The sequence below is a fragment of the Gossypium hirsutum genome, chromosome D10 (genome assembly GCF_007990345.1).
Source record: "Gossypium hirsutum isolate 1008001.06 chromosome D10, Gossypium_hirsutum_v2.1, whole genome shotgun sequence".
Classification (NCBI taxonomy): Eukaryota; Viridiplantae; Streptophyta; class Magnoliopsida; order Malvales; family Malvaceae; genus Gossypium; species Gossypium hirsutum.
Window position 1 is genome coordinate 17798034 of NC_053446.1, and position 15466 is coordinate 17813499.

The window sequence follows — 15466 nt, forward strand, 5'->3', positions numbered from 1 at the left end:
CCCCGACATAAATCTGGTCAAGAGAGCAACAATTTGCAGTAAACTCAGTCTCTGAGTGATCAACCCTACTCCCTATACTGCTTAAATTGCAAATTAGGCGTAAGTTTATATTGGTGGAATCGATACCCATCACAAATTAATTAAAAACTAAAATTATGCTAGTTAGTGGTTCAAAAATATTATGCTATTTAGAGTGAAATTTTATTACTTTTACAAATATTAAATTATTTATATAATTTTATTATACATTATATTTTTAAAATTTATATATTCTATTTTTAATGTTTAGTTAATTTCTAACACTAATTTCTTAAAAATATAAACAAAAAGACTTTTCGTTATCAATTTAACGGCGGGTGATCAAAACGGAAATGAATTCAAATGTTAATACCTAAATTGAAAACTTTTAGAGTTAGGTGACAAACAAAAACGTGGATATATATAGTTGGACGACCATTTGTAGTTTACCCAAAATTTAATTCCCAAGTTTTATAAAGCTATATATTTTAATATTGAATAAAATATGAGATATACCTTTTAAGTTTTTTTATCCAAATTACATAATTAATATTTGAGAGTTATTTATATGTTAGTAGTCATCCAATTATTAGTAATTTTTTTTAGTCATCTAACTATGAAAAGTTACAAAATCGGCACTCATCTATTCAACATTTTCTTTTTTGGTGGCCCAACTAGTTGAATTTTTATTTTTTGGTCACCGGTGGTTAAATTAGTAATAGAAAAATAACTTGACAGCTTTTAAAATTGGCATAATAACAACTTTAGCCCTTAACATTTATACATCGTGTCAATTTAATCTTAATTCCGAAAAAAATAACCATCAACATTTACACATTGTGTAATTTGATATTTCGTTTTATAGTTTTACTTTTATTTGTGACATTGAGGGTTACTTCTAAAAGAATAATAAAATACAAAAATGGTTATCTTGGATATTTTGGTTTTTTTTGTATATTTTGAATTAAATTTAGTTAATAGATTTATTTTTATTTTTATTTTTTTAGGTGAAAAGATCACAAAAAGTAAAATTAAAAAAATAAATTACATAATATGTAAATATTAAAGGTTAATTTTTTTGAAATTAAGAATAAATTAAAATATATATATAAATACTAAAAAATTAAAATAACTATTATATGGATTTTGAAAGTCGCAACCTAAATCTTTTACCCCGTTTAAAACACAAAAAATGAGAAGCAATACCAACTTTTGTTTGTCAAACATGATAACGAAGACTTTTCACCTTTTCTTGGTTCATACATAATTGTAGCCGAGTATCATCATGTACACACCCTCTTTGAATAATATTGACATTGCTTTACATATTAAAAAAAAAGCATTTAATGGGTGAAAGTATTTGATGAATTTAATGTTTACACTATTAAAAAAATTAAATAAGATGGAATTTAAACATAATTTATATTTTTTATTTAAGAAATGACATTATTTTTATAAAAGCATAAAAGACTTTCAAAATATAATATTATTAAATAGAAAATAACATTTCTAAAGAGTAAATGTTAACTCTATAAAAATTTAAGATCTTTTTAGATGGGCGGTGTGCTTATCAGTAGTTAATATAAAAATAATGATAATGATAATATTAGATATTATAGCAATACTGTAACGTAACTAAACCTACGCCAATCCAAAAAAATCCTTAACCTTATTAAATTCATTTTAATTGTTCATCTAATAATAAAAAATTAATTTCATCAGCATGACGAACTTTTATTTTTACGTATAAACACGCAATATTTTTTATTTTCAAAAGGATAACAAGCATTTTGAAATTTATACAATCAAACAATTCCTACATCAGAATAGTCGAAGCCGTAATTCACACGCAAACCAACATATCAACTTCGCCTTAGTGCTATAAAAACCCAGGCTTAGTTTGCCTTTGCCAATTCATTCATTCATAATCCCTCATGCAAAAGCACAAAATGAAGTCTAATCTCCCAATCCCTCTTCTCTTCCTTTCTCTTCTCTTCTCTTTTTCATGGGCAGCTTTGGGTCTCACTCACCAACAACAACACCACAGCTTCCTCCAATGCCTTAACCGGCATTTTGGCAACGCCAACTCCATCTCCACTGTCATTTATACTCAAACCAACTCTTCATTCTCATCTGTATTAGAGTTTTCCCTTCGGAATGCTCGGTTTTCTACGCCCAATACCCTCAAACCTCTAGTCATCGTTACGCCATCCCATGTTTCCCATATCCAAGCGACCATTAATTGCTCCAGAACTCACGGTTTGCAGATTAGAATACGGAGCGGTGGTCATGATTACGAAGGCCTTTCTTACGTTTCTCAAGTTCCCTTCGTTATCATTGATTTGATTAACTTACGATCCATTGATGTTGATGCGGAAAATAAGACCGCATGGATTCAAGCCGGTGCCACGATAGGTGAATTATATTACAGAATTGCAGAGAAAAGCTCAACGCTTGCTTTCCCAGCTGGTGTTTGCCCCACTGTGGGTGTTGGTGGTCATTTTAGCGGCGGAGGTTATGGCATGTTGATGCGCAAATATGGCCTTGCTGCCGATCAAATAATCGATGCACAATTGGTTGATGTTAATGGCAAGCTTCTTGATAAAAACTCCATGGGGGAAGATCTGTTTTGGGCCATTCGAGGCGGTGGCGCAGCCAGTTTCGGAGTCGTCGTTGCATGGAAAGTAAAGTTAGTTCCCGTTCCATCAACTCTAACTGTATTTACGGTGAATAGAACACTGGAAGAGAACGGAACAATGCTTGTTCACAAATGGCAATCTATTGCACCCAAGATCCATGAAGATTTGTATATCAGACTCTTCTTGAGAGCGGTGAATTCAAGCCAACAAGAAGGGAAAAGAACAATACAAGCTTCCTTCGTTTCCTTGTACCTTGGTAGAGCTGATGAACTAATTGATTTGATGCAAGAAAGCTTTCCAGAGCTTGGATTAGTAAAAGAAGACTGCATAGAAATGAGCTGGATCCAAAGCATCATGTACTTTCCGAGTGATATCCCAGAAGATGCACCCTTAGAAATTTTGCTCAACAGGACAGGTTCTGCAGGCATCTTTAAAGGGAAATCGGATTACGTTACACAGACGATTCCTGAAACTGCATTAGAAGGCCTTTGGCAAAGGTTTTACGAAGACGAAACAGAATCATTGGAGATCCTGTTCAGCCCTTACGGTGGCAACATGGATGATATTCCGGAGACGGAGACGCCTTACTCTCACAGGGCAGGGAATTTATTCAACATTCATTATGTAGTGGGATGGAGCGAAGAAGACGCTTCCGAATCTCAGAGGTATATAAATTTCATGAGAAGGCTTTATAGGTACATGGAACCCTATGTTTCGAAATCCCCCAGACGAGCTTACATGAACTACAGGGACCTGGACCTTGGAACTAATAACATCGGGCCATACACGAGCTATAAACAAGCCAGCAAATGGGGTCTTCCATATTTCGACAAAAACTTCAACAGATTGATTCATGTGAAGACTTTGGTTGATCCCACAAATTTCTTTAGATACCAACAAAGTATCCCTTCTCTTTCACGTGGCTAAACAAGATAACATAGTTTGTGGCTAAAGTAAATATACACATATATAATAGTGGGATACTCAATAAATAGGATTTTAGGTTTATGCAGTGAAATAAATAAGTTATGGGTGTATTTAAAAATGTAGGATCTGACTATACGTATTCGCCGAAGTTGTACTTATTGGAGTTTCCTTCAGGGACATTCATTATCTGTACCTTTTATACGAATTCATTGTTTATTATTATGTTATTTTTGTAGTTTCCCAAATAAATTTCATTACTAACATAAATCTTTATGGTTTACACATTTTTAATATCATTATTTTTCTTTATTCTTACAACATATAAACAAAAACCAATAGGAAGTAAGCATGTCATCCTCAATTGATAGGGCCCTTTAGTTCTCATGGTTTCCTCTATTCTCGTCAAAACTCTTGATAAAAATAAGAAACAAAATCTTAATCGAAAATAATACTGAATTTATTGAAAGTTCAACCCTCAACAATCATTATTATTATGTTTTATATATGTTACATTAAGTATATTATCCAAAGGAATTGGAAAGAATTACAACACATGTTACTTTAATCTTTTCATGACATTTTCACATGACATTTTTGAAAATGTCACAAAAAATGAACTTATTTCTGACAATTTTAAAGAAGAACCAAAAACATTAGGAAAAGTGTTATATTCCCTTACCTTTATAAACGTTTAAAAAATATCATGAAAAAATGAACCAAAAACATCGCAAAACGGTTACTTTTATTTTTGGATCTAAAGTAACTATATAGTTAGTTACAAGAACACCACGTGTAATATTACCTTTTGTGATGCTTATATTTCGAATTAAATGAAACAAAAGGAATAAAAGTAGCATCATAGAAAACATTATTTTCAGACATTTATATTTCATATTAAAAGATAGAAAAAGTAATATTAAAAGTCATCAAATGTCCTAATGTGAATAGAGCAAAAAAATAGTACAAAAACATAAAAATCAACTGTATGGAAAGTTAAAATCAGGTACTAAAGTTCAAGCATTAAAACATAAAGTCACAAAATAGAAAATGAAAGACGTAGCTAAAACTAACATTAATAGTAGGTGTGATATAAGTGACTAAAGATGCAATAGCGAAGGGTATCAACAAAACTACAGCTAAGAGTCACATCAGTAACTCTAACATTAGATTGACGCGAGGAGTGGTCATCAATAGTTTGCAGTGGTAGAGGCATAATTGCTCCTTTAGCATGAACGCCTTCAGTCTGAGACCATGGCACAACCAAACCCCAAAAAGGACACTACCAACCATCATGAAAGCTAGTCAAGAAGCGACAGTAGAGGAGATCTGCTGGCCACAAAGTGGCCTTAGCCACCAAATGGGAAGGTTTGGTGCGACAAAACCCAAGAACAAGTGAACTCCGACTATCAAAGAGCCCAAGTGTTGAAGACAACATCCAAGAAGAATATTAGAGGCTTGCTGAAAAGAAGTCAAAACTTGAAGAAGAAGAAGAAGAAGAAGAATCACCGCACAGAAGTGTAAAGAAGCCTATGTAATACCTTATACCTGACTTGATCGTCGAGTCCGAGCTACAAAGTGCCACATTCGCTGCTGAAGCAACTACGATTAAAATATACTCGATTAACACCCTTTAACATGAAAATGCAGGTAATTTAAGCATATGATATGATATATAATTATTATCGGGTCTTATACGAGCTTACGAAAGCTCCAATGCTAACCTGAGATCGAGATAGGACCAAATTGTAAAGAATTTAAAATATCAAGTTGACTTGGGCTCGTCGCATCGTGGCCTGGAGTCCTATTCTCGTCGCGACAACACTTGCTCGACATCATAACGTCACATACTGTTTCTACAAGTTCTAAATGAACCTCAACATGCACGATCAACCAAAGCATATACCAACACTCAATTTTTCAACTAAACATACATGCCCAATAGGTTCAATATTAAATCATAATACCCTCATACATATAAACATTCCCTTCCATTTATCAATTTCTTCAAATCACCTAAGTAAACTTCTTTAAATAATATAAGTCACATGACATAAGAATACATGTATATATTCATTCATCACCATTCACTCAAGTTGCTATTACATGCTTTATACATTAGCCAAAATTTGTGACAATCTAAGTTTTATGAATCAAACATATATTACCTTCATAATACCAAATCCAACATCTAAAAATTCATAAATATCATACTATATCAAAATGACTCAACCTAGGTACATGTAAAACTTAGAACAAAATAGAATTTTTACGAACTTTGTTGATTTAGGGATCAATTGCTGGATGCTAAATCAATTGCTCGAACTACCAGCATCTACTTTACCTGGGCACAGAGAAAAACAAACTGTTTGCTAAGAAAATACGCTCAATGGTAAATGTTGGAAAAAAAACCCAGTTTAAAAATGGTTTTCTTGTATAGCGAAAATTTTAAATTTTCAAAATTGACCCGATTTGTGATATTTATAGCAATAAATCTTAACCGAATACGCACATGTGTTTTCTGATAAGTGGATCCTTGATCTTTTTTGGCTTTCAACCAAATGATCTTCTATGCTATTCTCGTACCACGAACTGCTTCAAGTGTGGGCCTGAACCAATTAAACAAAAACACAGAACCAGAAAAAATTGGGATGAAACGAAAATTCTCTCTTCTTAAAAAGAAACTGGAAAAATTATTATTCTAAAAACTATGTTTATAAGTTGAGAATACAATCTCTCTATTTTTCGGAAGAATAACAATCTCCCAAAAGTTGTGTTAATAGCTTTATTGGTGTCATCTATTTATAGGAAAAGAAGGTAGAACCCTTGTAAAGTTGTAATGTTTATTTTAAATAAAAAAACAACATCATACTTAGAGTAGGAGAGGAGTGAATGACTCACCATTGTATTTCTACTAAGGTTGCCACCCCTTTCATGTTATATGATGGGTTTTGGGCTTCTCTCACATTGGGTCCAATTACGAGCACTTCTTATGCCTTTTTGACCTAGTACTCTGTAATGTGATCCAACCCGATTCAATTCTTTCTATTTTCTAAAATAAAATTTAATATTTACATATTAAATAATGTTTTCATCTCAATTTTACCCTAGTAAATTTTTTTACAATTTTACCCAAGTAAAATTTTGACGATTTTACCCCCGATAAAATTTCGAGAAAATTCATTCAATATGTCACAACTCAACATGTTCACTATGACCGAATGATTTATTTTCATTTTCAGACTTCAAAACAGTCCAAAAATATAAACTCATTCTTCCACCATTTTTTAAGTAATCCTATATAGTATTGCAAGTTTCCATTTCCATTTTCATTTCCATTTCCATTTCCATTTCCATTTCCATTTTTGGAAACCTACATTCATTTCCAAATGATTTCATTTCTCCATTTTGGAGAAAACCATAATCATTCCTGAATGTTTCTCATTTATTTTCTTCTATTCATTTTGTTCATTTCTATTCAAACACGCAATTCATTTATGGTTTCAACGAGTTAGCAGAGGGACCGATTGGACATATGTAGTTGAGGCTCAAATGATTTATAATTAAGTTCCATCTTTTCGTCTATTAATTATAAACTCATTTAGTCATGAAGTCATTCCACTATAGTATCGTAACTGAGCTCTCCTCAACGACATACCATTACGAAAGAAACTACCTAGTGCTCGTCTAATGACCTTGTCATAAATGTGTTACCCTTATAGGATATCTTTTATCTCTTTGGGATAATATACGTTCTTCCAATATGATCATATTTCATCTCATGATAACAATTACATCTTCCTTCATGAAAAGTCAATCACTATCAAATAATGATCAAGTCATCCATCACAAAGACCGACAATCTGTAGCCACGTTTACTTTTCATCAACCATGTAATGCCAATGAGAGGATGTCATTTACCCATGTTTTGGGTTATGAATTCCACTGTTGTGAATGACGCTACATACTACAGAAGTCGTACACCCAATGCACCAGCTTTCGGTTCCTTATCTATTTGAACTCAGGCTTTTACTTATATCAAAGTGTATGAGTCACGCATACATAATCTGCCATCCACTCAGGATTTAGGTCTGCTACACTATGAACGTCACAAGTGAATAAATCCATAAATAGATTTAGGATCTATTCTACTTAGGTCATGTGTGAAGTACTATCAATCCAATCAGTCACATCTATGTCTCTATCTTCAGGGAGTCATCTTATAACAGCCCGATTCTAGGCCTAGTCGGAATAGTGGTTTCGGGACCACAAATCTGACGAGGGAAAATATGGTTATTATTATATTTTTATGGTCTACAATTTCACGGAAAATTTTCGTAAAAATTTCGTTCGAAAATTTCGACGTTTAGGCACTCAATTTAGTCAAAAGGACTAAATTGTAAAAAGTGGAAAAGTTGGGTTCTATATGTAGAAGTGTCTAATTGATATGAAATTATAATTTGGGGGTCCTTATGTGGTAATTAGACCATTAGTAATTGATGGACAAAAATAGACATAAGAAATGAGAGAAATAGATTTTTTAGTGGGGGCATTTTAGTCATTTGGTTATAAAAAGAATAAAATGGGAAAAAGATGACAAAAATCATCATCTTCTCCATAAGTTGCTGCCAAATTTTAAGGGACACCATAGCTAAGGTTTCTTTGCTTTCTCAAGCTCATAGTAAGTGCATCATATCCCCGTTTTAATGTTCCTTGCATTTTTAAAATCCTCGTAGCTCGGTTTAGCTTATTTTACTGTTAATTCATGTTAGGGTTTATATTTGGAAAAATACCCATAGGTGAAAAGTGTTTATTTTGATGTTTTATGGTGGAACATGAAGCTAGAAATTATGTTAAACAACATTTGCTAAGCGATTTTAAACGAAAACGGGTAAATTGACATAATCGGTAAAAATAATTCATGTTCAAAAGTATGTGTTAGAGTGAGAATTTGATGTTGCCATAGAAGGGAAAAATATTCAGCATGTCATAAAACATAATAATAAGTGATGAAATTTAATTTCCGAGCTTGGGGACAAAAATGTAATTATGCAAAAGTTTGGGGGAAAATTGTAATTTTTCAAAAAGTTGGGTGGAGGATTATTTTAATAAATGTGAACCTTAAATAAGTTAAATTTGCTATTATAGATCAAGAAAGACGAGAGGACTACCTCAAACGAGGAAAAGAAAAGATAGTGGAATAAATTGCAAAATTACGATATTTTGCACCGAGGTAAGTAAACACGTGACTTAATGTATTATTTTGGTATTATTTGATATGTGTTGAGATTTATTTGAATATAAAATAAATGTTTGGCAAGATTCCAAAAATGTTGTTAAATTGGGAAAGGTGGTAAGGAGTTGCAAAACACGGTTTTTGGTTGAACACTCGGAATAAGCCGGAGCATATTGCATATAAAGGGGTTGTTGTGCTGATTCCCCTATTCATTGGTGGTTGCTAAGTGCTGATTCCACCGTATTTTAAATGTGAAAGGGGGTTGCTAAGTGCTGATTCCCTCGAGGGGTTGCTAAGTGCTGATTCCCCGACCCATTTGGTGGTTGCTAAGTGCTGATTCCACCGCATCTGAAATGTGAAGGGGGTTGCTAAGTGCTGATTCCCCCAAGGGGTTGCTGTGTGCTGATTCCCCGATTCATTGGTGGTGCTAAGTGCGGAATCCACCAACAACGGTTAACATTCCGAGTGTTCAACGAGTAAATTGAGAAGGTGAATATTCATATATGTGGTGGACGAGTTTATGGGAGGAATATCGGGTTTGATACTTAATCAACCCATGTATAAGATGGGAGGAAAAATAAAAAATACAAAAGAAACAATTTGAATGCAAAACTGTTTTGAATGGCAGCAGTTGGGCAACTTTGAAAAATCACCATAAATGGTGAAAATAAATTGGAGGTTGAATAAAATATGAAATTGAAGCTGAACGAGTCTATTTTCATATGAAAGAAGTGGGGAAGGAAAAGGAATTATATATTTGGGGATATTTAAATTTTACTGGGACAGGGTTGGATTGAATTCGAAATCCCCTGTTCCAACTTTGGAAAATCACCAAAAATTCTAAAAAAATAATTATGGCTTGAAATTTATATGCCTGGATTCCTTTTTGAGTCTATTTTTAATAGAAACAAACTATAATATTTTTGTAACTTTTATAGAGAGTTATGTGAATTTTTGTAAGGGGAGGTTAGGACTGTCGGGTAGTGAAACAGGGGAAACTTTAATGAATAAACTGTACTAATTGGCCCGACCAAAAATTCTGAAAATTTTATGGTGGAAATATATATGAATCTAGTTTCAGGGAAAATTTACGGAATCTGATTTGGAGCCCTTTAGCTCCCGATAAAAATAAATTAGTGACCATGACGCAGAAATACTGCTTGCTGGAATTTGACCAAATAATGAAATTTATTTGTGATAAAAGTTATATTTTGGTGTAATCATGTGAGAAATTTATCCACTGGTCATATGTTTACTTACTAAGCTATATGCTTACTTGCTTTTATTTTTCCCTTGATTATAGTGATATCCATCAACTTGGAATTGGGACGGAGTCGGACAATCATCCACACTATCCTCCGCGTTTGGGTATTTTGCTACTGGTATTTCGGAAATTATGGCATGTATAGACGACTTTATGTAATGTGGCGTCATTGTATATATATATGTTATGGTTCGATCTAAAATGTGGCATTTATAAATAGTTAAATTGTGTATCTTTATACAACTGTTTTGGTTGGAAATTTGAATTGTGGTTGGAAATTGCAGGAGGTTTAAGCAAAAACAAGCAGAAATGCTGTCAAATTTTAAAAAAAAAAAATTAGTAATACCTCGTACTCTGTTCCGGTAAGGAATACGAGTAAGGGGTGTTACACATCTGCTCCGATGCCCAAAATAATGCATCTCCCCAATTGGACTTGATAGACGACATATTAGTCTTTCAATCGGTTTGCTCATTTTCGATTAGACTAAAGACATGTCTAGGTTTGTCTACTAATATAACTTAGTAACATAGTATGTTGTACTTTTATACTAACAAAAGCCCATCGCCCATCTTTATGGTTCACCTATATCAGTCAAGTGCCTCGCCAGATCATCGACCTCACCTATGTTATCTGCGATCTACTTGCCTAAGAAGTAAGAGATGAGTGGGTGAGTTCGGGGAGAACTCAGTGAACAATTAGAATTCATAAGATTATGCCTTAAAAACAACATTTTAAAACAGTAGAAAACTTTATTTTTGAAAACATTTCGCGTGCTGGGTTCGCAAGTGAGGATGCGAGACCCAGTTCGCATCAGTAAACCTTATTTTTATGAAACCAGTTTTTTTTTTAAAAAAATTGCTTAGAAATCCTTTCTTTTAAATACTTGCTTTTAAAAGGGACTCGCATTAAAACCCTACGAGGGTATATTGCTTTTCAAAAACAAAATTGAATATAAGTTTATAACAGAGTCACAAGACCAGCTCGTACATAATAGAATTCATGAACAGAGTCAGTTTTAGGTCACATAACTGATTTATCAAACAGAAGAAATGTCTCATTGAATAAGTTATATCCAACCTAGCTCATAAAGAGCACGCAAAATGTCGACATATCATAATCTCATAAAGGCCCATGCTCTAAAAGAGCACGTAAAGTGAGGCTTAACATGGGTGAGTACTCACACTATTGGTATATCAATCAAAAGGCTCACTAAAGAGCACACAGAACAGAAAACTCGCACTAAGGCAAAGTTAAACAAAGAGCTTGCATAAAGTAGAGCTAAAACATTTGCTTATAAAAAGCTCGCACGTTAAGTGCCTTTCAAAAACACAATTTAAAATCATTCTTGCAAAACATTCTTATTATCAAAAGCTCGTCATATAGAAGCTCGCATAAAACTATGCTTTAAAATCATCTTTTCAAAATCGTAATTTTGAAAATAAAGTTTGTATCTTAAAATAGAGCTTTTCAAAAATCTTACTTTTTGGTTTTGAAAACAAGGTTTCCTTTAGAAAACCATACCCATTAGCGATCATAATCAGAATACCTTTGAAAACCCACAAACTGACAGTTACCGGTCACTTACCAGAAATGGAGACCTTAAATGATTTTGGCTTTGCCTTTGTCCTTGCTAGAAGATGGTTCGTCCAGTTTGCAAGAAACAACCCTAACAAGAAAACAACTTACTGATCAAACCCCTTAAATACACCATTAAGGTACCACTAAACATTTACCAACCCAAAAACTCACCAAAATATATTTCCCCATTTTTCTCCATCTTCCACACACAACTTTTAACTCTTCTCAAGTGTTTCTTCTTCTTTATTATTGCGACTGTTGCGTGAGTGCATACATCAATGGTTGTTTTGCCAATTCCCCGACAATGATTTAAAGAGTTTATCGTTTCTAGACTTTAACATATTCAAGTTTGTTTTAAAATCTTTAACATGGTTGCCAAACATGTTCAATGAATGTCATGCGACAAATTGTCAGTTGCCGATAACTTCTTGAATTTGAAAAATTGTGAGTTTAGTGCACACCTTGATTTTTTTTCCAAAAAAATTGTTATTCAAGAAAGGGGATTCATATTCCTAATGGATAGTGGGGGTGGGGTGTGGAAAATAGTGAATGCCCATAAGTGGAAAAATTTCAGAAAGCATCCATTCGAATTGTCTTACATCCCGATAGTTCAAGAATTTTCTGCGCCACTCAAGGAGTATGAGACCAAAACACCATTAGGTGAACCATGGTCGTATGTTACCATTAAAGAAAAGGAGATTATAATATCGGGTCTAGAAATTCGTTGGTTTTATGGGGTTTCATTTTACATGTATGATTTTATACAAAGAACCGAATTAATTTTTTCTCCGAACATTAGCTTAGAGGATGTAATAGATTATTTAACCCAGGGAAAGGACGAATGGAAAAGAGGCTTAGATACCAATTTTCCAATATTCTTCATGATTCCTTTAGCTAAGATTTGGGTATAATTTGTTTGTTCCCGCATATACCCCACTACAAATAGTTCTAACATAACCATTTTTCTAGCTACAATGTTACACGTTGTTTTGTAGAAAGAAAATATATGTGTTGGAATGTGGATATACCGAAGCATAATTTGTTACATTCGTAAAGAAAAGTGGGACTCCTCTTCCCACATCTTACAACCACATTGTGCAAGAAGGCAAAGGTTCCCATGGTCTATTTGAATGGTGGTTGCGTCCAACTACAAATTCAATTGGAAATTCAATCTACAAGTAACTTATCGCATCCCATGAAAAGTAATGCAATGAGGAAAAGCGGACACAAGTGACCCAAAAAGAAGAATTACCTCTTCTGGAAAAGAAAAGGACGTTAAAACATCGACAAAATAGGTGCGCTAATCATACCCCTGATATTGAATGGATGAAGCAATGGATACACGATGCAGGACCATTATTCAAGGATTATGCGAGACGGCACAATTTGAGGATGCCCATATTTCCAACCCTCGGAAGTAACCAATTGCAAGATTCCCACACCAAGGAGGAAGGATATTTGGAAGAGGAAAACAAGAAAACGATGATGACAGGGACACTGAAGAGTTGAAATCCAAGTCCAATTAAGAAACAACTTGATTTTCTTATTTTTTTTATTTCAGGCATTTTAGTTAAAAAAACTTTTGAACTGTTTTTTTTTTATTCCTAATTGGGACTTGTAATTTTTACTTTGGATGATTCTATTTTTGCATGGACTTTATTTACTTATTTTTGCAATAGTTTTCTATTATTTAATTTCTGTATAGAAACCCCGTACGATATGAGGCACTACATTTGGGAGCTAAACCAACACGAAGAGAACCACCTGACCACATCCGAGAAGCTCAAACTGGGTAGCCTCTTCTCTTATCTATGGGACGCACATTAGGGACAATGTGCTAAATAAAGTAAGGGGTAACATAGAAATTTTTCAAAAATTTTATGTTTTATTAGTTGTTTTTCGTTAATTTTTGTTTTGGTGTGTATGTTTTTACGCGAGCTTGTAGCAATACAAGTGATTGGTTAGGATCATGTAAACAGGATTTTGTGTTTAAATGGTAAATTTAATTCGATAACAATTGATTTTAGGTTGTTTAATGTCACACTATTTAGTTCATTTGGTTACATTGTGAATAGTAGATAGTGTGTTAAGTATACCAAATGACAAATAGGTACATTAAAAGTATATGTGTTTGTTTGAATATTGAGTTGTTAGTGTGTAAATATTTAATTGATTGTAATCCATGAATTGAGACAATTAGGGATGACCTAATGCATTGTTTGGTGGACATTTCAGAGCTAAAAAGCTTACCTAAATTAAAATCCCTAGTACCCTAATTTTTTCACCTAATTTCCTAGTTCTCGATGAACCACAATGGAAGACCTAAAACTTAAAATGTAATCTCTTAATCTGATTTTCTTGGTCCCTGCACGAACATAGATGTTAGACCCTTGATATTGAAGGTTAGGTAGATACAACACAGTGGTTTTCAAGATAAAAAAGATAAGAGTGAACCTAGGGGATAGTATAGTATGGTGAGTATAAGAGTCTTGCAAACTTGTGTGTAAATAGAAATTTTCAAAATCATCAAAAGAAAAAAGTTTGATAGGCAAAAATAGCCAAGCAAGAAGTTCTTGAGAAAATAGAAAAGTAAAGTGAATGAAAAAGAAAATAAAAGAAAATACTCATTTTTGCACATAAGTCTCTCTAGGACAATTGTACTCACTAAAAATTTACTATACTTTAGGAATCGAAGAAAAAAAGGTAGGTGAGAGAAGGGGATGTAAGGTAATGAGCTAAAGGGTTTAATCGAGGAAGTATTGTGATCAATATAATATGCCAAACTATTTTTGTGCTTAAACCATTTTGTTGTGCCTTTTCTTTAATTTTGAACCAACCTAAGCCACAAAATGTTACAAGCCGAAAAAACCTATGTGACCTAAGTGATACTATTCATGGATGAAAATTGACTGAATTTTGACATTTCTAATTACTTATATTCTTTGAGTATAAATTTATATTTGTGTTCTTGTTTCGATGGATCAATGTACTTAACATTTTGAATTTTGTTTACTTTATAATTTTATAAACTAATGCGTGTGATATTAAAGGTCGAGAGTCAATTGTATATCGCGTTAGAATTATTTATTTATTCACATTGTTCTATGTACATAGCTCCGAACTAGTCTCTGTATATGGCATGCTCAAGCATTGTTTGATTTTATTTTCTTGTGTGTGTATGTTTTTATTTTATTATTTGAGGACAAGAAATGACTTAAGTGTAAGGAAATTTGATCTACCACAATTCATTGTGGCAAATTAAGGTCTTTCTGGCACTTAACGAGCTTATTTTCTTGTATTTTTATATGTTTTGATTTCAATTTTTGTTTTTATTACTTTATGTTTAAATAATGCAAAAAAGCATTTTCTTACGTAATTTGGTGCTATGTTATGACCTAATGGGCCACTACGAGCCTAGGGATGATCTAACAATGCTATCTAATGTGTAAGACACTATTTTCGGGCTTTGAAGGCGAAGGACAACTACAACGTCGCGACACCGGGGAGTGGTGTCGCAACACCAAACTTCGAAGCCAAAGTACCCAGAAAATGAAGGCAAGGCAATGTAGCGACATCAATCCTGTGGTGTTACGACACTGGGCGACAATTAGGAAACTAAGCTAAGGTATTTTTGTCCACACAATGTAACTTAATTAGATTTTTGGGTTGTTTAGTAACCCTAATTAGGTCTTACCATAAACTCTATAAATAGACATGTTAAGTCTCATTTTAAAGGGGAGGGTTGGCCAAGTGAGATACTTAGTTATTTTAGGGTTTTACTTTAGTTTTTATTCTTGTTTAAATAT

At 33.3% G+C, this 15466-nt stretch overlaps 1 protein-coding gene across 1 annotated transcript; it reads left to right on the top strand.

Annotated features, from left to right (window-relative positions):
• Positions 1–1934: 1934 nt before the first annotated feature.
• On the top strand, positions 1935–3864 carry LOC107914480 (berberine bridge enzyme-like 18). Its single transcript, XM_016843403.2, has one exon. The coding sequence runs from the start codon at positions 1953–1955 to the stop codon at positions 3582–3584; it is 1632 nt and encodes a 543-aa protein (XP_016698892.2). The 5' UTR covers positions 1935–1952; the 3' UTR covers positions 3585–3864.
• The last annotated feature ends 11602 nt before the right edge of the window (positions 3865–15466 follow it).